At 36.0% G+C, this 26,562-nt stretch overlaps 1 protein-coding gene across 3 annotated transcripts in view; it reads right to left on the reverse strand.

Moving 5' to 3' along the window:
* Nucleotides 1-14,821, reverse strand: part of LOC149778294 (uncharacterized) — a 65,460-nt gene extending 50,639 nt beyond the window's left edge. Inside the window, exons 1-4 of one of the 3 annotated variants that reach the window (XM_089939103.1) lie at nucleotides 14,503-14,637; nucleotides 9,719-9,772; nucleotides 8,619-8,804; nucleotides 1,043-1,213 (exon numbers count right to left, since the gene is read on the reverse strand). In XM_089939103.1, the coding sequence (XP_089795229.1) occupies nucleotides 1,043-1,213; nucleotides 8,619-8,792 (345 nt within the window). In that variant the 5' untranslated portion in view covers nucleotides 8,793-8,804; nucleotides 9,719-9,772; nucleotides 14,503-14,637. Of the gene's footprint in view, nucleotides 1-1,042; nucleotides 1,214-8,618; nucleotides 8,805-9,718; nucleotides 9,773-14,502 lie in introns of all 3 variants that reach the window. The other 2 variants (XM_089939101.1, XM_089939100.1) reach the window with 2 other exon arrangements.
* Nucleotides 14,822-26,562: the final 11,741 nt, after the last annotated feature.

A 26,562-nucleotide genomic window follows, 5' to 3' on the forward strand; every position in this document is an offset into this window, starting at 1 on the left:
AAATGTTCTTAAAACTCACCTATTTAGACTACAAGAACAGGCTTAAAGATTTAATAATGTTTACTTTTTTAATTAATGTCAGCATGTTTTTGTTTATCTATACTGTAAAGTGCTTAGAGCTTCTAAAGATTAGGTGCTGTAATAAGTCCACATTATTATTATTATTATTATTATCACTCATCAACATTATTATTATTATTATTATTATTATTATTATTATTATTATTATTATCCATATGGATAATTATTTTAAATAAACAGATACTTGAAATTTATTTGTTTTACTTTGAATTTGATTATAAGAATTTTGTGATGGCACCTCAATATTTACATACATGTACAGTCTGGCATGTTTTAAGATCTGTTCATCTTCTTGTAAAGTTGGAGAGGAAAGAAAGAAAAATAAGAAAAAGGTCTAAATATGGAAACATAACATTTATAAGGGCAAATACATTTCCTACATGTGAAAAGGAAGTAGTTCCAAAAGTGTTTGCCACCATGGCAATTCCACTTTTACTGCCACCGCTGCAATATAAAATTTTCTCAAACTTGAACATTTCAAAATGCCAATATGAAATATATAATATAATGTATCAATAGAGGTTTTTCATGAGTAACTTGCCATCAGTGGGAATTATGCATTATTTTAATTTGCAGTTGGAAATGGGGTCTTTACTTGTCCCCAAACAGGCCCTAGAAAAAACCCTATATTAAATACATTAGGTAGGAGAGTGGTGGTGAGCAACTCAATTTTAAACATTTCATGCCACCATCAAGGGCAAAACCTGGCAGTGTTAAAAAAATTCTCCAATGATTCTGCCAAACTAATTATTTTTGTCATTTGGAATATTTTTTGCACCAAGCCAGTTCATCATAATTTTACAATATTATGCTTGTTCCTTCACACTTTTTTGACCAAAACAATTCACCAGATGCAGAGGAGTTTTGGGGCCCAGGGTGATCTTCAGGCCATTTCAACACTATGTTAAATGCATAAGGTTATATTTAATCCCTGAAAAAACTCTTCTCTTATAGGAAATACCTTCTCCTCAGGAGCAATTGCTTTCTCATATCGTAGAGATCTCCGTTTCCCCAGAAACTCTACTGTGGCATCTGTAAACTTGACTGCATGTTCAAGACCCCCAAGTCTCCAGCTGCCATCTTTCGTCACCCAGATGGAGTTGACACACACATTGTTATGACACATTTCAGCCTACAAACAAGTAAGACCATTTATTTTGAAAAATGTTTTACAGCAATAAATTTAGAAACAAAATTCAAATTTGGAGCTATGTGTTCATTTTAAGACAAATAGTTTTGACATGACTAGACCTATTCCATTTTAATCAATATCCCTGTCAACTTTTGAAAAGCCAAGCAGGAAGACTGAATAAAAAAAAATAGGAGGTTGTGACCTAAAATCAAGAGGTTTTTGTGGTAAGCTTCATTTTCACTAAATCTTTTGGCCCCAATATACATGAAACTCTCAAAGGACGTGCCATTTGTCCCCATGACATGCCTTATTTTCTCCCAGGATGTGCCTTCTTTTCATATTGTGGTAGCTGTGGCCCAACTACACAATAGCTTAATATTTGTCTTAAGTAAACAAGCAAGAAAGCCAGTGGGACTAATTAACAGTTAATTCATATCAATGCAATTGTCTTGTGAAAAGGACTGGTCCTCTGACTTACTTCAATCAAACCATGTTCTACAGTGTGTTGTGTAAGCAATTGATTGGCAAATAAAAGATGCCCTATTTGTAACAACTAACAGTGCATAAGTACGCAACCTCAAGCTACCATACATGTGACAACTATTTTCCCCATGTTTTATATCCCCACCTTATTTCCTTATTGTTTACTTGTAAGGCATTTAACACTGCTTAATAAATAAATTATTTATTCTGAATTAGTTTAAAGGGCACATATTCTGTGTGGTATTTTTTAAATTCCTTCTTTCATTTACTGATGATAATTAACATCATTTGCATATATAGCACAGTAATGCCAGGTTACTCTTGTAACTTTCTTTTGTAGAAATAGAGATACTACATCATTCACAGTGATCATTCTTGACAGTGAAACCAATTGCTCACAATTTTACTGCTGTGGTCTGTTTTTTGTTTTGGTTTATTTTCTGATTTTAGTATTGTTGGTGGGATAAAAAAAAATCATAAATTAAAATGAATAATGTTTGAACTTAACATTCATTTTACTGAAGAAAACAATTCTTTGTAGTGTGATAATAATCATTTAATCACAACAATATTCACAGGTGATACAAAAGAACATGGCTGTGGATTGTATATGATATATCTATTTATGTAGAATTATTTTTATAAGAAATGAAAATCAACAGACATAATGTAATAATCTGATTTTTTTTTCTGTACAAATTAGGAGATATTATGATATCAGAAGGTAGGCACAGAAAGACTCCAAAAATCTGGATTTTTTGTTTTCCTGGAGTGAGAGTTGACAGGTATGAATTAATGCAGAGTAAATGCATGAACAGCTGAAATATAGCTGCCCTAGACAATTACAAATTAGGTATACAAATTTTTGCAGAAAAAACAGAAGTACCTGCTCTCATAGTTTTAAATAATTCACATACAAGATAATACCATGGATTCAATATTTTACAAGGGATACCAATTTTCATAGGATACTGATTTTCATAGGGTTCTAATGTTCTCCAATTTTGTAAGTTATACAAACCACAGTTCACACTATGCAATCAAATTGTTCATTACACTTACCTTGGCAGCCAGTTCATATTATGCAATCAAACAGTTAATTACATTTATCTTGGCAGCTATTTCATACTACCAATCAAATTGTTCCTTACATTTATCTTGGCAGCTATTTCATACTATGCAATCAGATTGTTCCTTACATACAGCTTGGCAGCTAGTTCAAACTAACTGCAACTAGTGTTGTATACAACACATCCCAGATGCAAGATTCTCAAATTTAACACTTTTATGTACACAAAATTTTCTTCAGATTCAAGACATGTAGACATCTTAGAAGTCACCACATCAAATGCCAAACAATACACATAAAAAACTCACTCAACAAAGTGGACTAAGAGAAAAAAAACTGATGCTCATGGAAATACATTCACAGCATACAGCAACTTAAGTTCATCCCATGACTCGCCATAACAAATTGCCATACTGTTTAGTATATTTTCCACCACCCCCCAACCTCCCCAGCCCCACTCAAGAACATGACCCAGGGATAGTACCATATATTAGTGTTGTTCCAATTATCAATTATAATCGGTCATCAGTTGGTTGAGCGAACCAATAAGACAATCAATTGTGAACTCCAAAATCAATTGTGGAAAGGGAGACTACTTTTTAGTTGCAAGCAAAACACAAAGGTTAGTAAAACTCCTGTGTAAATGGTAAGTTATATAGGACTTTCAATCCACTACAGTCAATCTGAATTATTTGTTCCCTTCATAATTTACAAATATAAAACCATACCCTACTCCGTATGTGTAAACTTTCATAATTAGGAACATATAGTCATCATTACATGATTTTGTTGTTAAATTGTTGAGTTAATAAAGTTAAACAAATTTTGATGATTTGTTTCAGTTTATATGTAAAATCCTTTGATGTATTTTTTTGTAAATAATTACAAACATGAAAACCATGTTCTTATATACTGTAAATGATACACTCATAAATGAAAGGGTTTTGGGGGACTGCAACAGTTTTTCAGTTACATAAAACTAATCAGCCATAAAATGGTGCTTTCATTTAACGAAGTTGTATAACAAAAGTAACAAAACACAATAGAACTTTTTTAATATATTTATCAGGTTAAAGTATGCATATCATTGAAAGAGATTACTCCTGTAAATTTATTAATATTTTGAACTCTTGAGCAAATATATAACTGTATAACAAACAAACATTAAAATTTGCTCTTAGTAACTTATTATAACTGATTATCAGTTGGTTAAGTGGAACTGATTATCCATTGTGAAATTCTGACCACTTCCCATCACTACCGTATACACATGTTTACAAGTCAGGTCCAACTGCAAAAAGTACAGACCATATGTACCATCATACAGTGACAGATCTGGGTCTATGCGGTTTGCAAATGGACATGACTTATATACAAGTATATGTGGTAGCCAAACTCCAATTACCTATCATTCCACTGAAATTTCATGACATCTCAACCTATCACTCTGGTGATATTTCATGACTATACATCTCAATATGTCACTCTCGTGATATTTCATGACATCTAACCTATCACTCCAGTGATATTTCATGACAATACATCTCAATATATCACTCTCATGATATTTCATGACATCTCAACCTATCACTCTGGTGATATTTCATGACAATACATCTCAATCAATCACTCTTGTGATAGTTGAAGAAGATACTCTCAAAGCTATATCCCAAAATATGGAATGGTTTGCCTAAGCTTTCTTTGCTCTTCCTCCTCTCTCTTTCCATTTTTTCTTGAAGGATGGCATTTTTATAGCATACAACTTATCATCATTTCTTCAAAACATCTTAAATTTCTTTGGAGAAAGCTGACTACAAATTATTGCACAAGTTTTCCCAGTTCATCAATCCAATTTTTATTTAGCTGGTCATAATTGTCTAAAAGAAAACACTAATTTCAACAACTTACATATCGTCTACAAAGCTTGCCAGTAGCTTCTCGTGGGTCAGTAGTTCTTTCTGGGGTTCTCCCAGGTTCTTCCTCCACAATTTATACTGGCCACCATGTATAGCCTACCTTGTACTGAAAAATGGTGTTAAACCCTACAACAACAACAACCATCTACAAAAGCTTTTCACACCTGACAGGGGATCCCTTTTCACTTGGCACAATTGATATAAACACCAACTATCTGATGGCTTGAAGCCTACATTTTGCCTTAAGCAAATAATTAACACTGGAACTATGTTGGACAAAGCAAGTGAGCATCTCAAAAAGGATGGTCATTCAATGTTCCTCTAAAAAATCACAGGTAAGTCATTTTTGCTTTCCTAAAAGGAGAAGTGAAGTTTACATATTTAGGTGACTTAGTCACCCACTTTGCCTGGTACATGACCCCTGCTTCAGTGGCTATATTTTAACATCAAAGCCCACCATATTTATCAATTGTCAACTGTACTTCAGTGGCAAGGTTTTAACATCAATACCAACCACTATTAGTGTGTTGCCTGGAGTTCTATGGGCAAACTTAATGCATAAAATCATCAGCTGTGTGTTTCTTGAGCACTGCGGAGAAGAATAACACATTAACCCCTGGCGACGAGATAACTCGTCGTACTTTACCTCCCTGATCTCCCGAGTGCCTCGATAACATGGCTGAGTTTACCTAGCTTGTATCCCAAGCGCCGAGTTTGAGAGGCAGTATTTGTCTAGGCCTGTATCCCGCACGACGAGTTAAATCGGCGCAAACTATTGGTTGATTTAAAGCCATTTCCTAATTATGCAGGCAGTTTAACTAATACAATTTTAGCTTACACAGATAGAGCAAACATTGTTGAACAAAGGGAGAAAAAAATTCACTTCAATATCAGTTGATTTAGTGAAAATATTTCAATTTTAAAATGATGCAAATTGACGAGAATCAGCCTCTAGGAGCAGACTTTTACTTGACAGATTCTGAAGGAGAATTTTCTGGATTTTCATCAGACGAGATTGATAGTGACATTGAAATAGCTATTGGAGATAACAGCGGTAGTGATGAGAATGTTGAAGAGGATGGTGAAGAAGAAGAAAATGAAAGAAGAGCTGATCTGTGGATCATAAACGATAGAACACGCACTGACAAGAGGCCATATACAGGACCAACTCCAGGGCCAACAACGGATTTAGACCCTGATGCAAATGAATTTAACTGTTTCAAGCTTTTTTTTCCAGCATTTTTATTTCAGCCGATTGTAGATGAGACCAATCTCTATGCAAGACGAAAGCATGAGGAGAAAGAAGATCCAAACTGGAGAGATGTTACAGAGAGAGAAATTAAAGCATGGATGGTGATGAGAGTTTGTATGAGTATTCTTCAGCTCCCTGAGACAGCCATGTACTGGTCAACAGATGCCCTATTTGGAAACCTAAGTGGTAGAAGAATAATGAAGAGAGATAGGTTTGATAAAATATCACAATATTTTCATATAAATGATAGTCATCGAAATCCTCTCAGGCTTCAACCAGGTCATGACAAGCTGCATCATGTGAGGCCAGTGTATGATGCCATTCAAAACAGCTGCTTAGAAAACTACAATCCTCATCAAAACGTAAGTGTAGATGAAGCCATGATAAAATTTTGAGGTAGGTTATCATTTCGCCAGTATCTACCAGCCAAGCCGACAAAGTATGGAATCAAGGTCTGGATGAGGGCTGACCCAACGAATGGCTACACCAATGAATTTCAAGTCTATACAGGTAAGGACGCAGGTACCAGAGAAGTTGGATTAGCAACACGTGCCGTTATGGACCTAACAGAAAAGATTTGGGATAGAAACCACATAGTAAATGTAGACAATTATTTCACCAGTCCAGATTTATTCGAGAAGCTTCTACAGAAAGGTATGTATGCACGCGGAACCATAAAATCTAACAGAAGAGGATATCCTATACAGCATCTTAATAAAAGAGACATTAAGGTTCAAGAGGAATTCAGAACAGTACAGCGAGAGGAAGTAACAGTCTGTGTTTGGATGGACAAGAAGCACATCTACACTCTATCAACAGCAGAAGATCCAGCAGCCATAGAGAGGACAGTACAGCCAAATCCAAAAATGGACAAGTCAGGGACATCAGAGCGCCATCTATCATGCCAGAGTACAACAATAACATGAAGGGAGTGGACACGGCAGACCAGCTGAGAACACAGTACAGTACATGCAGAGCAGCCAAAAAATGGTGGTTGTATCTGTTTTGGTTTTTGTTTGATATTGCAGTCACCAATGGATTCATACTAATGAGAGAATCAGAACATCATGTCAAGCGGAGCAAGAACAGACGAATAAAAGCACACAGATTAGTTGATTTTAATATGAATCTGGCAAAATTACTTACTGGAGACTACCAGGAAAGTGATATAGCAGCACTAGCTAGAAAAAAAGGAGGCCACTATCCTAAAAATGGTAAAAAGAGGGGAAGACGTCGACAATGCAGTAACAGAAGCGATGCCATGAAGTTTTGAATATGTGTATTCATTGTAATGTTCATTTGTGTGTGGATTGTTTTAAACCATATCATGTAGATCTTTTGAAGAATTGTTAAATAAATGTTTAGGAAATAAATTTTATTAGCATAAGTGTACATGATTCAAGGTTTGTTAAATGTTTTATTAGTTTTTAAATTTTCAGTGAGAATTCTAAGGAAGAAAGGTAAGTAAAGAGCAAGGAAAATATGTCCATCTGTATACAGTATTCACGGGATATTAAGTTTACAAAAGAGATGACAAGTGGAATTTCAGTGTACATAAAATATAATTATTTCATGTGTTGATAGTGTTAATAATTCTGTGTGAATTCATAATGTGCCAAATTTCAGCTTAATTAAACGAATACAAATAAAATAATAACAAATTTATTGCAAGTAGCCCCCCTCTATAAAAATTTGCAAGCCAAGTGCTGTCAGCTAGTCTCAGGGATACAGGCACTGGAAAGGCTAACACTGCTCTAGGTGATCTCTGCAAGTATGCTGCAGGGGACTGCCTAGCTGTTTGGCTCAGGGGTTAATATGAAAACCTGTCACACTTCATAATAGCTTCATTGTGTCTTGTCAAGGATTTACCTAGAGTATGATAGCAGATTGAGACTTTAATTTGATAATTACTAATTAATGATGGTCAAGCATGATTAGCACTGTCTGAGTGAACCTTTGATCCAATTACTGGTTTATTCAAACTGCAAAACAAGCATTGTGCTTGTTTCTTGAACTCAGTCAGGTTTTGATACAGTCTCAAATACTCAGACTCTAAAGTCGGCGATACAGATAAATGTGAACATCTCTTTCCTGCTAATGCAAAAGAAAAGTTCTTCACCAAAAAGCGACTTTTTACCAGGCCACTAGCTAAAACAGTATCTGAATAGCAAATAAAAACATTTTCAAGACCCGACTTACCCCATTTTCACTGAAATGTCTCAAATCCATTCAAGTTTAAAATTTCTGCATTTTTCAAATGCAGTGATAATTTACAAAACATACAGCAACCACTCCAATGGCTGAGTGGTTAGAGCATCCGCCTCTGATGTGGGAGGTTGTGGGTTCAAACTCCGGCCTAGTCATAGCAAAGACTTGTAAAAATGTTACTAGCAGCTGCCTCACTTGGCATTATGAGGTTAGTGTTAGGACTGGTCAGCCTGGTGTCAGAATAATGTAACTAGGTGGGACATTATGCTACATGTCTGTGGCATGATGCACCAGTGGCAACATCACTATAAATTGGCACACTGCAGACATTGTAACAATATGACTGAATTTTTTTAAAAAGCTACGTTAAAAATCCAAAACACAAAAAACATACAAATGTTACAGTTAAAATTCTTACGAAGCTTTTATCGCTATTTATTTTTTTGAAAGTCATTACAAAAACACCTGGCCACCTACCTTGTCATGAAGAAATGACAGGGCATCCAAGATACTTTGAAGGCCAGCACAAACTTCAAGGGAACTCAATTCTGCCAGGACGTTCATAAGGGGAAAAACCTGCTCTGTCACAAGCTGTGGACCCTCAAAATTTTCCTGTGATGCTACATACTGTAGGATGAATGGATGACGCATCAATTTTAAATTCTGCAACATAAACAGGAATCATCAGAATATGAACTTTGTTTTGCCAAGACAAATAAAATAACTTGAAAGATGACTTTTAGAAATAATAAATTAAATATTTTTCAAAATAAGATAGTGTGATCATAAGTCAAAGAATTCTGAATAATGATGGCTTGTAAAGTTAAAGTAATACTAATTTACATAAAAGCAAATGGAAGACCATAATCCTGGAGATATTCCTATTCATTGTCTTCATTAGTAAGATAAATATCCAATTTATTTGTCTGTATATGTCACAACAGAATCAATATTAACATCTGAAACATTATATGTCAAATTACTGTAGTGATTTCCTTTAAGAAGCATTCTCAACTAATGTTTTTAGTATAAAAATCAGTGAAACATATACAAAGGTAATTACTATCAAGTCTAATCATAAACTCAAATATTACTTGCCTCCCTTGACATACAACTGGCTACAGATGCCAGTAAATCTGTACTTTGCTACTAATTCTAGTAAGACTATAACAATTTTACACCAAACTCTGAGTTTCCAAACATCTCCATTAGTATCATCAGTGATATCAGTATATCAATCTGATGTGAAACATTGCATAATTATGAGTACAGTGTATATCAAACTTATGTGCAATGTTGTGTAATTATCAGTATATAAGTGTATCAACCTGTTGTGTATTGTTTGTAATTATCAGAATATCAACCTGATGTGCAATGTTGTGTAATGTGCTCTATAACCAACTCTGGTAACTGTCTCTCTCTTACATGACGCATTCACTGTCAATTTCATACTACACGTACATGTACCTATCTGCATATATAAATGTGGAAAATTACATACTGTTATGGATCAAGTGGTGATTTTCTTTCTTAATAAATGCATGCACATGATTCTACCAGTGGTAGGCCAAAAATACTGTTTTAAATGCAGTCTACCACAAGTACTGTTTTACAACTGAAATCTACTGCTTCTGAAAATTAAAAGAATTATTTTAATAAATTATAAAGAAACACCCCAGACAATGAATTCTGATGTGTTCTATGAACACATTAGAGAAACTTTCCAGAACCAAACTCATAAGTACCAGAAATGTTCCACCAGTACATCGACCAGTGCAATGATGCACTGCAGAGTGAAAAGAAATAGAACTGTTAAATATCAGTTGACATGTTTACATAGCAAGCTGCTCACTGATTACCTTATTGTTGGAATTAAAGGAGTTTGAGGCCAAATGTGGGATATTGTTTAGAGTAGTAAGTAATAATGAGAGCAATAATGGAGTTACAAGCAATAAACAAATAAAACTTGGCCATGATGTCTTCTGATCCTCTGATGAAAATTGGCTGACCTTTGGCGAAGATGAGATAAGACAGAGACAGACAATAATAAATGAGAAAATATTTTCTTTTTGTCTTGTTTAATTATTTGTTTGTTCAAGATGTTTTAAGAGGATTATTTAAGGACAGTTCTTAAATATTTTGTTCAATTCATGGCAAAATGATAAAAAATGTATCCTTTCTCCCATTGCAAAGAAACCTCCAACTGAGAAATATTACTTGTTTAAGGATGCTTGAATATCAAAATTTAAGCTTATGCAGACAAGAAGCAAGGTCCAGAGTTTGCACAATGTATTTCAAAGGTATGCACCTTTTGTATTTCATAAACTTTTTGAAATTTTCATGCACATAAATTAAGTTCAATACCAACATAAAATATATCAGTTAGCAATATATTAAAAAGATAACTAATTCTGGGAAAACTTCATAAAAGCGTAAGTTAAGCATGCAATGTATTTTTAATGATTTAATTCAAGTCTAAATCAATCTTCATTACTTTTTATTTACAGTGGTGAAATCTGCCAGCAGAATTTTGGATCATAGCCATGAAGAGAAAGAAGCCCTCAATGACAAGACTTGGGAAAACACCTTAAGTCTAAGGTAGGAGCTTCCTCCTTGGGGTGAACATAACTTGGAGAACTAGAGAGCAGTCAGCAACTTTGCAATCACAGCAACAGGAAAACTGAAGATAAACCTTCTTTGCCAGATGAGCTTAGTTGTCCTGTCTTTGCAGGATGAGCACAGCTGTCCTGTCTTTGCAAGATAAGCATAGTTGTCCTGTCTTTGAAGGATGATCTTAGTTGTCCTGTCTTTGCAGGATGAGCTTAGTTGTCCTGTCTTTGCAGGATGATCTTAGTTGGCCTGTCTTTGCAGGATGAGCATAGTTGTCCTGTCTTTGCAGGATGAGCTTAGTTGTCCTGTCTTTGCAGGATGAGCTTAGTTGTCCATTCTTTGCAAGATTTCAATGCAGATACAGAGGACAGACCACATTCATTGCAAAATACACTTTGATTCAGAGGGAAATCTGGACCAGAAAACAACTGAGAGCCTTTTAAGTTTGAAGCATAATAATTATTACAGTGGTCATCAGTGATCTTGTGAATGAAACTAAAAATGCTACTGGATGTTATTTAAAAATGTTTTAAGTGAACTATAAGATAAACAATGCTTTCTCTTTCATTAATTGACAATATACCGACTCATACTGATTAATAATGATTGTAACATTGTCATTTGAATCAAGATCTGACTTATGTTCAAAGCATTTTGTTTTATTATACTATAAAGAGAATACATATCATGCCATTGGCCAATGTGGGTATGTGAGAAAGCTTGTTAGTAGCTTCCCGTGGGTCAGTGTTTCCTGCTGGGGTTTTCCTGGGTTCTTCCTCAACCAATTATACTGGCCGCCTTATATCATGTGCTGAAAAATGGAGTTAAACTTAACAACAAAATAATATGAAAAAATGCACTTGTTTTGTTTTCAGTCCCCTTGAAGAGCATAAAATGTATGCCAATAAAAAATATACTGGTTTGTAAATCTACCGGTCTGAAATCCTAATCCTGGTTTGGTATGTAAATGGTATTTCATGAAAGTGTTTGTTGTACTGGTGATTACTTGTCATAGTTTCCATTTAAATTTCATACTACATGTACCAATATTCCCAAGACCCACTTCGAACAAATTAGTGAAAACAGAATTTTTAAAAAAAATGGAAAGCCCATTTTATCAAAAATGCAAATGACATTCATGTCGGATAGTTATCATTTATTGCTTTTGTTCTTTAGATAAGATTTAAAAGACATTTACATTAAGTAAACATGCACAGCTTCAATGTGACATCACGGAAGCCATAATCAATCTTGTTTCTACTGTATCACACCTTTACACTGACCTCATTCTAAAATGTCTAACATACCTTAACTATGATTTTGCCATATGTGTGCACCATAACCTTCCAAGGAATACCGATGGAGATGATTGAAATAAAGTGAATTGCCAATTAAAGGTATGTGTAAAAAAATTCTAGAAAAACTATACCCATTGCTGAAATGATATTAAATACCTACATGACATGTGTACATTGAATTGAATATACTTAACATTCAGTCAAATGTAATTAGCCATATTTGTTTCATTAAAGAAAATTAACTGTTAGTTCAAACATATTCAACATTCCTCAGTTTCCAATGCTCCTCAAGCAAACTGAAAATGGCAGTCAACAGAATTTGAAAAACTATACACTTGATTGTATCTGGATAATTCTGTAATGAGAAAGGAATTAAAATAAGTATAGTACAACTATATCAATTTGACTCCAATCTGTACTAGTCCTACAATGTAAGATGTATCACATGGTATTTTTGTTTTGGTACTGCGTCCTACTGCCTAAATAATAGCCTTGTGTAGCATATTCCCAAGTCAACTGACAGAAGAACGAGAGGTAACACGTTCAGGAATATCTCACATCCTTAGCAGCCCATACTGATACTCTTCCACAAATTTAAATCTAATTGATTATACTCATTTTGCTGTCTTTATCCTGATAGAATCAAAATCTCACAGTAGCAAATGGATGCATTTACATGTTCCGTTCATCTGGTTGGAATGCAATGAAAGCTGGGAATGCCAAAACTGGCATTAGGCTGATTATTGTTGTTGTAGGGTTTAATGCCATTTGTCAGCACATGATAGGCTATACATGGCAGCCAGTATTAATGGCGGAGGAAGAACCCCGGGAAAACCCCGGAAAGAACCACAGACCCACGAGAAGCTACTGGCAAGCTTTCTCACATACCCACATTGGCTGAATCCGAGACTCAAACCCACGCTGACAGAGGTGAGATGGCAATGATCCATAATGGAGAGCGCTTTAGACCACTCGGCCACTTGGGGTCCCTAGAATTAGGCTAAAGAATGCTTCTTTAATGAAATGGATAACAACAGACCAATACTGAAAAAAGTGTTTAGATGGCTTCATTTTATTCAAGACATTTATCATCCTTCTAACTAATTTTGGCATTCCCAGCTTCCATCAAATTCCAACCAAATGAAATGTTGATCAACAGAACTTGAAAACATGTCCATTTGCTTGTGTAAGAATTTGAATTTATTTGAAAAGAGACATCAGAGTAGTAAAGTCTGCCTAAATCAACATGACTTTAATTGGTGGAAAGGCTTCAATATGTGCTACAAAGTGTGTGAGATAGTCTTCAAAATGTGAGTGCTCATTCCGATGTCAATCAACACTGGAACACACTACACAAGGCCGTTACTTGGGCAGTAAGATATAGCACCAAAACATGAATAACATGTGATATGTTAGTCATACAACGTAAGACACATCACCCAATATTTTTGTTCAGAGGGGATGATGGGTCTTACTGCCTGACTAACGGCACCGTGTAGCATGTTTTGATGTCGACTAACAGTGTAACAAAAGTCAAATTGTCAGGAATATCACACAACTGGCAACCAATAACGATGCTTTTCTACAAAGTAAAGTTATAATGATTTTGCCAGACTTTACTTACCCTGATGTCTTTTCTCTAATAAATTCAAATTCTCACAAAAGAAATGGACCTGTTTTTAAGTTTCATTGGCCTACATTTCAGTTGGCTGGAAAGCAATGAAAGCCGGAAAAGCTAAAATTGGGTTAAGCTGAAATATTATTCTTTAACAAAAGAAATAAAAATATATTATGCCTATTGGAACTGTAAGCAACATTTTGTTTAGTTCAAGAAACATATCCCCCACATGAACCTACTTTGGCATACCTCGACTACCATCGCCTTGCAAAAAATTCAAATGTATGTCAACGGATCATGAAAATGCATCCATTTGCTAGCATCATATTTTCATCCCGCCAGGATAAAGACAGCATGGTAAGTATATTAATTGCACATAAATTAGTGGAAGCATGTCGATACAGGCTGCCAAGTGAGTGAGATATTCCTGAAACTTTGACTATTCATTCCAGTGTCAGCCGACATTGGCACACGCTATACAAGGCCGTTATTTGGGTAGTAAGACATAGCACTAAAACAAAAACAACATGTGTTATGTCTTACATTGTAGGACTGGTGATACGTCTTTGTAGGACTTCAATGTCTATAAGTGCTGCAAAAAATGCGAGATATTCTTTAAAGTTTGGCCTCCAGTTCTGTTGTCAACTGCTAACACTGTAACAGAATATGATATACAACACCGAATGTTCCGGCGGCATAATATGGACCCCTCCCCCAAACATACATGCCAGGGTCAACGTCTTCCACTGTCGGAATACCCGTCACCCACACCAACAACCCTTTCTGTATGCACCCTAACAATAAATGAGGGATATCGTGGAAAAATAAGACAAACCTTGATTAGATGTCGCAACATATCTGACTCGTCTTTGTCATTTTTCTTGGTCGTAAACAAGCTGACATGCTTTTCATTATCGTCCTGGTAGAAGATTCCGGATCTAACGCCCCAGTTAAGATCACCCTCGATGGGCTCGGACCATTCCATATTCTCTAACACGCTGCTTTCGGCACCCATTTGAGATTCTGAATATAAATTTGTGTATAAAACTATATAATAATTGAGTTCCGGCTGACAGACATCGCTTATTTCAATTTAAATCGTCCATAAGTCAGTATGTGCGTTTGTTACTTCTGCTAACAACTCGGAAGTCATGTTGTGCTCAACAAGGGTCAAACAAGCTACAATTGCGGTGTGCTGTTTGCACTAATACCGAAAACAATCGAAAATTTGTTTCAGTCATGAAAATGTTAAATTACTGTTTTTCCGTGTCACCTCATTATAAAGAATAAGCTTCAAGGAGACACGGTTTTATCTAGGACTGCAGTCTTTTTTTCTTTCGTATAAAATCAGGTTGAAAACAGGGAAACTTATTTTTGGGGGTGGGGCACCTGTTTTCCGCAGTTCTTGCAACCTATTAATTTACTGCTGTTTACGAGTGTATTTGGATTTTTTTACACATTTAAAAACTTTTATTTCATGATTTAGTTGTTAGACGCTACGTTCAATAAATACTGTAATTCGTTATTAGATAAAATTACTTTCCATGATGAGAATTTCATGCTGCTAGGAGACCTAAATTAATAACCTTGCAGACCATAATAAATGGCAGCCCCATCCATATATATATATATATATATATATATATATATATATATATATATATATATATATATATATATATAAACACACACACACACAAGATAAACATAATTATAGTTTCTGGACCAACCTGTACTACGTCTCTATGGTTTTAAACTAAGTAACAGAAAAGAGCGAAAACCGACCAAATTTAGCAAACTTAACAAATAATGTATATCCCTAGAATATAAAGTGAAAATGTAAAAAGAATTTACCGTATCATTGCCATTTCTGTGGTATTAGTATATGACCCTTTGAATGTACTATTTGTTTTTAAATTGAACCTCTGTTAACTGTATATTACGTGGATACAATATGTAGTAATATTAAAGCAGAATATTCTAATATCAAAATATAACTTGGTACATACACAATAAAATATATTTTAAATCCAGAACTGTATTAATTGACTTGAAGTAAAAACCATGGTTAATGTGTTGTGTTTATTAAAGACGTAATTTTAATTGTTGGAAATTATACAACAGAGATGTGGAAAGTGTTATCTGAATCACCATTATTGAATAAACATATGGACTAGTTCTTTTGATAAAACAACGATAATTAAAACTGCGTATTATGGTGAATTTGAGATTCCTGCCCCATCATATATATCTGTCTTTGCAAATTAATGTAACATACTATTGTCAAGGTTAATTAAAGAGAAATTCCAGTAGAATATTTAAGTAATGGTACACAAAGAGGTTTTCCATTAGAATATAGATAATGGTACACAAAAAGGTATTTCAGTGGAATATTTACATAATGTATTCAAAAATTGTTATTCCAGTAGAATATTAACATAATGGTAATGGTACACAAAAAAGGTATATCAGTAGAATATACTGATAATGGTGCGCAAAAAGTTATTCCAGTAGAATATTAACATAATGGTAATGGTACACAAAAAAGGTATCTCAGTAGAATATTTTGATAATGGTACTCAGAAAGTTATTCCAGTAGAATATTAACATAATGGTAATGGTACACAAAAAAGGTATCTCAGTAGAATATTTTGATAATGGTACTCAAAAAGTTATTCCAGTAGAATATTTTAATAAAGGTACACTAAAAAAAAAAAAAAAAAAAACATCGTGCACTATGATATTACAATGAACCACATTAATATGAACAATATAAAACGATAGTTTTCAATTACGTGGAATAAAAATAACAAATCGCATCTATGTCAAAGTATGATGTACCAGATTGTATCGGACTAAATAGGTTTCGCCTTGTTCGGTGGTTTGGATAGTAAAGATATAGGTATATCTGATGATCATTGTTTTGAAGATATCAATAAGCAACTATTTTTGCAGATCTCTACTACTAAACCATCTTCTTGTATGGTCTTTGATAAATCAACTTTAAATACACAGGAGCGATATAGAAATGGAATCGATTCCATCCTTATATACATGTATATCATAATTTGTATTATTACCAGTTCCACAAAAACCAGAATCAAATTTTTTTTATCAATCCAGCCTATAAGCAAATTTTCCTGGATCTGCGAAAAGCGGATTTAAAAACAACAAACAAAAAAAAACAAAAAAAAAACAACAAAAAAACAAAACAACAACTACAAACAAACAAACATTCATTGCAATTTTTGAAGTGTTTAATTTTCAGAAACACTTAAAATAAAAATCAAAGCTGGTTCTATCAATTCATCCAGAATGGATATTTAAATTACAATAAATATCGAATGGCCAAGTTGCAGAAGGTGGAAAGCTATGTTAAAATTTTGTTAAAGTTATCCTTACGATACAGAGTTAAGCTGAATGACTCCGAGTACACATTCGATATCAGTGAGTGTTTGAGTCTCTGTTGCGGCATATATTTTTTAAAATATTAAATGGGCGAAGGTATTTACTCTCGCTTACTCGTGATGCATGCATCAGACCACATTGTTGCAAGAAAAATTTCATTACAAGTGATGCGAACTTATCTATAGTTTGCAAACCACTACAGCTCGAATAACCCCAGGAGTTTCTAACCTTAAAATTTCATTCTCCAGTGAGAACTGTAAATTACTTTAATTTTGAAACATTCCATGAGACATCCCCGATGGTTTGACAAAACAAATGAAGAGACGATCCTGTCCCCCAGAACAGCAGAGCGCACTGTAATTCGTAATATAGTTGTCTTCAAGCGCTGACAAGCAAGTTTAAGTAGATGGCTTTTTGCCATTTTATTTTAATAACAACTGACTCATTAAACGATAGTCACATATCAGGTATGAAAACTGTAATTTGTAGCCTATATGAGAACTGAATACGCTTCCCGGCTAGTAGCTTGCGGAGATAGTAATTATTTTTTTTTATCAATATCTACAGCGAAGCAGTTCAAGCGAGGCAGTCCAGTACTATCATACAAACAAATTTTCTTGCACGTTTTACTTCATCATTTTGTCAAGTACGCCTTATCACACTGAGAAAAGGCCTAAGTTGTCTCAAGGTAATTTTATAGAAAAATAGTCCCATCTCGTACTTTATTTTATAAAAGGTATTCTTCCATGGAGCAGCAGGGAGGGCGAACCCTACAAATTTTAGAAGGTTCCAAATGCCGAAATAAGATCTCCACAAGGAGGGGTTTCAACCGGAAATAAAGTCGACTACGTTTCAAGAGCCACCCACGGAGAGATAAGCCTCTTTGGGAGGTCCTCCTAAGTTAGTCCAAATGTGGTTTCTGGTTGAAAAACCCATTAATGGCGCTTCGATTACAAAAAATGAACCAACTCGTTGTCGTCGCCCTCCCTGCTGATATCAGTTAAAAATTGTTGTATAATAATATGGTACATTCGGAATCTTACACAGCTAGACTAGCCAGAGAACGAGAAGAGGCACTTAAAAAATATATCCCTGTAAAAGATGAGTTAAAAAAAAAACGTGCAGTCGCGGCAGGAAGCACAAGTTGAGTACGCAGCGGAAGCGGAACAGTTATTTAAGTCCGTCACTGCGGTTACTGAAGATGTTTTAACTGCCATTAGGGGACCTAAAAAGGAACCGGGAGAAAAACAAGAAAGTCTTATTCAAGTATTAAAAGAAACTGTTGGAAAAATAGCTGCCGCGCAACCTCAACCTGAAGGGGCTGTTGGTGAAGAACCAAAAATAGGGAAAAAGGGAATCGATTTTAGGGAGAAATTTACTGAAGAAGGCATAGCAGCAGTAAAAAAAATTCAGCCACTAAAACCCAAGGAAATAGTCGAGTTTGGTGCGTTTGCTGCTGAAGGTTATAATTCAAAAGAATAGTTTTTAAAGCCCAAATATGTTAAAACTACAGGTCGTGATGAATGGATTGATTGGGTGTATAAAATAAACCGAGATATTGGTCGAATAAACAAAACAGAAATTTTTATCGGACATATTTATCGGGAATAGCCAGAAATGATGAAATGATGCAGAAACAAGAAGAACAAAAACAACAAAAACAAGAACAAGTAGAACAAAAACGAAAACAGCAACGGGAACAACAACAAGAAGAAAAACAACAAAGCAAATAAAAACAGCAGAAAGACACCCCTCCCCCCCCCCATCCACTTCCTCCACCTCTGCAACAAATAGAACGACAACAACCTCAACCCAAACCTCAATCCAAGGACCCAAAAACCCCTCCTGTAAAAATTTTTACCCATGAGGCTCTTGGTTTTTTGCTGACCGGGATAAATTACTCGATATTGCTGCATATGGTTATGATTCTAGACAAAAATATCTAAAACCTGAATATGTTGAAAAAATAACGCCTGGAGATTGGACTCCTGCATTATGTTTTGCCTCCAAAAATTCACTGATTAATTAAAAGGACCCCTTTTATAAAAAATTTAAACAGGATGTGGACGACTATGAACTAAGATCTCTAGAAGATGCGTCTTATGATCTTGATCTCGAAGCTGCTAGTCAAGAAAAAAAAAAAAACTGGCTATGGTTTGGGGAGTGGTTTTATTCCCTGCCCTGATAATATTTTCAATGACGTTTCGCGGTTAGAAGTTCTCATAGGAGGAACACGCGCTGGAAATAACTCACCAGAAATAATTAATGAAGCCGCTGATATCTGTCAGCGATTATTTCAAGGTGGTGTCATGGACACTAGTATATACAGAGAGCTTATCGATGAACTCGTTGATGATTACAGCGATTAAACAGTAGCAAATAGCATAACATGGTCATATACAACAGACACTATACACCTGTGCAGGTCAGAGTAGTAAACTCACGATTACCAGTCTATAGAGCAACCTATGAAGATGGACTCGGCGACGTGGTTCAAGGGTTATTTGCGGGGTTAGCCCCAAACGTTGGTCCTCTTGCAAAACAATTATCAATGAAATCTATTAATGTTGTTGGTGAAAAAGCTCCTGGTGCAATTGCCAACGTTGCTGTTAAGGCGTTCTCGGCAATCAAAGAAAGACTAGCACGGTTAATAAGACGAAAATCACCACCGGTGAAATTACCAAGCACTGAAATTATGTTCGCGGATGTCAGTAAGGTGATAAATCAAGCTGCAAATCAGAAACTAGCAGCGTTGATGGATCAAGAATCTGAACAAGTACAAAGAAATATAACAGCGAATTTGATAGCAGGAAGTGGACTTCGTGTGCGACGACGATAATCACCGTTTGAAAAATAGGCAATTGTATAAAATGTTTAAACGCGTATGCGACACAGCATTTGATATAGATGCGCCGGTCCAGCGAGATAACTCAGTGCGTGATTATCAACTTTATTCCTATGATGCAGTTAAACCGGAACAACGGGGGCATATTGAACTTCAAGTTCATGATACAAGCAGATATTTCTTGCCCTGTGAGGCGTTTATTGAAGTAGAAGGTGAACTTGTAAAGGCGGATGGTACTGCATACGCTGATAATTTTCCTGCTGGTTTCGTCAATAATGGGATTATGGCACTGTTTAGTAGCGCCACATATATGATTGATGGAAAAAATATTGAATAGATTCAGAATGATCTCGATGTTGCTACAACAATAATTGGTCTAGCAAGATTCTGACGATTACGCAAGGTCATCTGGGCCATAGGTGATGTTTGTTAAAGATGCTAGATGATGTTTGTTAAAGATGCTACCGACCACGCCAATCCTTTTCAGTATATTAAAATACGGACACCACGAGGTACTGCAAGCGATCCACAACCAGTTGACCCCGAACACGCAGACAGACCAGGTGATGTTTTTGATATTATAGGAAGTGCTAACCCAAATCACAACTTAGGATTTGCAACACGCCAAAACATGTCAGGAACAGAAAAAAAAGTTTTTCATGCGCCATTCCACTAACTCACATCTTCGGATTTTGCAGAGATGTTAGAAAGGTCATCTTTGGAGTTAGACACACAGTTGTGCTTTATAGAAAAGGTGATGATAATGATGCGATCTGGCGACTGTCACTGTGGATGCCGGTATTAACTCCGTCGGTCACGGAAGAACCGCGATTACTCTCTTTTATGAATCAAGGTGGCAAATCATTGCTATCGTAGTTAACAGTAACCACAGACGCCATCCAAAGTTCCGTCAAAGATATATTTACTTGGCATATAGCATCACAACAAGGCGTTTCTGCGCCACGACATAATTTTATTGCGCTGCAAGATATTAGTCGGGTGAATAACCAGGAACGATCTCGTATGATATTTGACAAACTTGACGTTACCGAGGTTTCGTTGAGAATAAACGGACAACAAGAACCGTCTGAAGATATATCATTAAGTTTTACACATAATCATGTGGCGCAAGCATATACTCCCTGGCTGAAGTTTCTGTCGCGTAACCTAAAGGTAGATACTGGAACGCTAATATCACAGTCTGATTTTACAAATCTGTATCCGATTTATTACTTTCCGCTGAAGCATCTTGATTTATCCAAGCAATCTGTCGTTGATATACACTTCCGAGCTCGCGTAGGTGCCCTACCAAAACCGTGGATGGTTCGCCAATTGTTTATGGTCCTTACAGAGCAATCGCGGTCATACTCAGCGACAAAGCAATGTTACTTGAAGGTATTAATGGTCGAATGAGAGTTGTTGATGCACCAGTAGAAAACATGTAGACAATTAGATCAATCGCGTTAATTATAACAATGTCATACAATCACGTTAAAGTCACTTTGACTCCTGGTCAGGTAAAAAAATTACAATCGAAAAACGCAAAGACATGTGGGACAACGATAACACTAACGCGAGATCAAATCGCTAGCGGCTGTCCAAACAAGTTAACGTTGACTAAACCTCAACTAAATCACCTCAACAAAGCAAAACGAGCAGGCACTGGTGCTCAACTTAGTTTTGTTCCCAAAGGCATCAGCGACATGATTAAAACCGGTGGTATATTTCCACTCCTCGCAGCAATAGCAGCACTGATAGCTGCTGATACCCCAGCTTTCGCATCCGCGTTAGGTGCTGTTGGAACAGCTGCTGGAATGGCTTTAAAGAAAGCAACCGGAAAAGGATATAAAAAGGATGGGGTCTAAGACTTCCAGAAACTCCGCCCTCATGGTACGGAAAGGGTCTAAGACTTCCAGGAACTCCACCCTCATGGTACCGCAAATGGTTTTAACACCGATGTCAAATTTTGATTTGCTCGATGCTGATAAACAACTTAAAATAAAACATTTCAGAGGCGTCTTCATGAGAGATCAGTTACCGAGACAACCGAATAATCCAGAAACTGGAATTATCAATCTCGATAACAGTGAACGCCCTGGAACTCACTGGGTTGGTTACGCGATACATCCACGTGGAATTATCTATTTCGATTCGTACGGGTTAGCACCGCCAGTTGAATTCCTAAAATACGTACAAAGTGTTCCTATTCCAGTCTGGTACTCAACGCTACCAACACAAACACTAACCGATCCACCAATATGCGGCCGTGAAGTAATTAATGTGCTTGACGCGTTATCAAAATCAACCAAACCACCTCACAAAGTCGTGCACTAGTATACCGCGGACCGATTTAACATTTTAAACAATCCCTAAAGAATAATGTTTGATATTTACGTAAGATCTCTCATTGAAACAAAGGGTAAAAAAACTCGATATAGATTTGTCAAAATATGCGATCAAAGATGAAATCGACAATCTTTTAACGTTATCCGGGATGGACCCAGATGAGGTTGTTATTTTTCAGGACCGATACGGAAAACTAAAAACCAGCAATATCAAATGGAATGACATAGTTCGCAGGGTTCTTGGAGCTACCCCGGATAACATCCCTGTGTTTACTGACAGCGGAAAAATCAGAGACTCAAGTATATCGTTTACAACGATCAGAGATGAAATTGCAAAAAGTGTGACTAATCGCTTAAAAAATACCGGTGACACAATGACAGGTGAACTCAACATGAACGGAAACAAAATAGTGGTTTTAAGAGATCCAACATCCGACGAAGATGCCGCAACGAAAAAATATGTTGACGTTAACTACGGTGTCGTTGACTATAAAATATCCACGTTGCGGAACGAGTATGACGTTCACGTAAACGCGTTTGCAAATCTCCGTAGAAACTTTATAAAAATTAATGAAACCGCAGAAGAATTCTTAAGTACTCCGCTCATCGTTGACATAAAACTTTCTGATATCAAAACCAATATTGAAACGATTAAACAAACACAGCAAGATATTGTAAGTGGAATTCCTGAGATCGTTAATAAAACCAGTTTGATTAAAATCCCACCTGGAGTTACTCCCAGGCATATCACCAACATAGTATACACGGTATCATCAAGGTTTGCAACATGGTCAAAGCAAAATAATACTATCAAATATACCGCAACAGTCACTGGAGTGTACAGGTTGTCTGTGTTCAGTGCTGAAAAATTTGAGATATTTACAACATATCCCTGGCAACATTCCACCGACAAGTTTTCCGGGGTTGTGACTATCATATTAAAAAAAATATCAACGTGCACGGGCACAAAATTGCCCGATTATGTCACGCGGCTAAACACAGCAACAGCAGCATACTCAAAAATTGTCGTCGTTGATATCATCAAGCCTAAGCGACGAAAAAATATCAGATTCCGAATTCACGTCAATGGCAAAGATATACGAAGACTACAAACAAATCCACGTTTGAAGGAAACAAAGATAAATAAGATAGAATTACTTCAATAGATAGCCGAAAATACAAGCCCCAAGAGAACTTCAGTGATAACAGTAAGCAGAATTTAGCATTAATTTTCCAACTGCGATTCCGGTGAAAGAAATCGCACTAGCACAGTTACGAGTATATTACAGCTGGCCCAATATCAGATCAAAATCATTTGGTGGATTGCCAGCAAATAATTCGTTTGTGTTTGCACATAAAAATAAACCAGATGGTACATCCGACTGGAAGGTCATTGGGATACCAACCGGGTCTTATCAAATCGAAGAAATCAATGAGGAATTACAACGTCGAATAAAAAATATCACAGGAAAAGAATCCAAGAGAGCAATAACCGTTCATGAACCAACGCTGTCTTCTGCGATCGAAATAAGCACTCCTGAGTACGCTGTGGATATATATCAGAGTTCGATCTCAACAGTGTTAGAATGGCCTGAAATTCAGCCACCGACACCTCCACCGTTACCAGAACACAAAAGGTCTGATTATGTCACAGACAATAAGTCATATCACGGAATTTTACCATTATACGAGGGTAATTTACTTCAGCTAAAAAGCGCAACGTTGGGTAGTGTATTTGAATTTCACAGTAAGGATAATATCAAATGGTTTTTTACTTATGAACGAGATATCCAAAGAGGAACAGCTAAATACATAACTATACGCCTAGATGAGATCAATGATTACTTCAAATTCATTGATCAAGAGCATAAAAGACAACTACGGAGACTACGGCAACTTTTCCAAGAACATCTTTTTGATATAACTTTACGCAGCAAAATTATTAAACAAACAGAGATAGATTAATTCAGACGATAATCGATCATGTTGACGGCACATACAAATATAAGCAACAATTTTTAGACTTCTTTAGAATACCAGAGGCGAATCTACCGAATTTTAAACTTCCCTGGTATAACGCAGCCAAGCTAAGAAAATCTCAGTCGATGACCTCATTGATGAGTTCTTCCCTGATATACTTGCCGAGAGGAGAAAAACACTACCGCCGGCAACTATTCTCCGGCACAACAATGACCCAGAAGGGACAGGGCGACATGTATCCCCGGAAATCGTAAACATAACCCCTGTGGTCGCGGTCAATCTTGTGTGTGATGTCATTGATGGCAGCTACAGCACAGACACGACAGTATCAAATTAAGCCCAGCAAGGATTTGTTCTTTATTCATTCACCCCAAAAGATATACCACCTGGATATGTGATTGTGCAAGAGCCGATCAATCCAGTCTATCAACTATGCCATAGTCCACTGTTATCAAGAATAAATTTCAAACTAACTGACCAGTCCGGCCACCTTCTGGATTTAAGGAATGCAGCATTACATATTAATTTACTTGTGAAATCCTAAGGACTTCATCTTAGATTTTCTCAGGCGGATGTTACATTTTGCACGATTCGGAAAGTAATAAGGTCGTCAAAATCATGAAAATCGTCCGATTTGTTAATTCTGAAGGGGTAATTACTAGTCAAAATCATGCACATCGACTGATTTGCTAATTCTGATAGGGTGTTTACTAGTCAAAATCATGCGAATTCAAAGTTTTTCCAGAAAAAAGCAAAAAAATAGATATAATATTTTATTGAAATCTGCAAGTGCATAAATATTATAAGAAATTAATTTTTTACTGCGCATGGACTGATTTGTTAATTCTGAAGAGGTAATTACTAGTCAAAATCATGAAAATCGTCCGATTTGCTAATTCTGAAGGGGTAATTACTAGTCAAAATCATGCGCATCGACTGATTTGTTCATTCTGAAGGGTACTTAGCTAGTCAAAATCATGCGAATTCAACGTTTTTCAGTAAAAAGCAAAAAAAAAAATATTTATAGAAATCTGCAAGAAATTTATTTTTTACTGACAGACCCTGATTTCTAATTAATCAAACGAGTATCATATACTGTACCAACACGTGAAGGTTTTCATACACGACAAACAAGTACTTGAAAACTACATCAAAAAAATATTTACACAGTTTCTAGTCGGCCCAGTTGACTTGGTTATTGATGTGTACGGTAACGAGGATTTTTTATTGACACAATCGCAGCTGGATAAACTACAGCGAGATAGTATTTCTATGGTCACGTGTGATAAAGATCAGATTCTAAATTACGCGCACTCTTGCATTAAATCTGATCCACTAAAGGAAATATTACCTAATTCATCAGATTGATGCAGGTCAGATTGATATAAGTAAAAAAAATTAACTCATCAGATTGATACAAGTAAAGAACCCTTGATTTCATCACCTTGATTTCATCAAGGGGTCTAACTTTCGATCGTTTCACAATCTGACGTAAATTTTTTAGTTGCCTTACGGGTGTATTAATTATTTTTTTGATTCGTATTCTTGAGATAATTGTGATCTAATTTTTTCAATTGCACGAGACAACGAAACAAATTCATTTATTTGTGTTCTTCTACCGTAGCTAGCGATTGATACATAGCCGTTTAAATCTTTTGTATAAATCTGTACTGAGTCGGCAAAATATACCGCCCTTCGCATTTAGCCTCATGCAGTGTTTCAAAATCAGAAATGATTTTTTCAGGATTTCATTCATCAGGTATATTAAGTCCGTCATCTTCTAATTTTTAATAGCAACAATCACATCATTGATATTTCAGTAATTCATATTCTTATATATACCGATATTATATATTTAAAAGAAAAATATTTTAGACCAAAAATAAACAGTAGCTATGATGAGCGGTTATCAGTCATGGGCCCTCTGCACTGGCCTTTGTGTCTCCACGAGGTACTTTCAGATTTTTGTCCCGAGACTTTGTCTCGGTTGAGACTTTTGTCTTACAGAGACCTTTCTTATGGCCTTCTCGGCATCCCCGTGATCGTTTCTTCCTTGACTCTGTCAAGGGCCGCATTCTTTCTGAATGTTTTTGTGGGGCCCGTGTGACTTAGAGCTTATGCATCCACGGCTACTGTTTATTTTGGGGGCGCGTCACAAACATACCTCCAGCGAATTCTCTAAGCGAAAGTGAAACGAAATGTTAGAGTATTCAGAAGGCTGTCTGTGTATATTGCATTCAGGTACATACCCACCCCAGATCAAATCCCAGGTGTGAAAAACACCCCCCCACGATTTTACGTGGGAGAGATATGTACA

Source organism: Sinohyriopsis cumingii, chromosome 17, assembly GCF_028554795.1.
Source record: "Sinohyriopsis cumingii isolate HCF-2022 chromosome 17, ASM2855479v2, whole genome shotgun sequence".
Classification (NCBI taxonomy): domain Eukaryota; kingdom Metazoa; phylum Mollusca; class Bivalvia; order Unionida; family Unionidae; genus Sinohyriopsis; species Sinohyriopsis cumingii.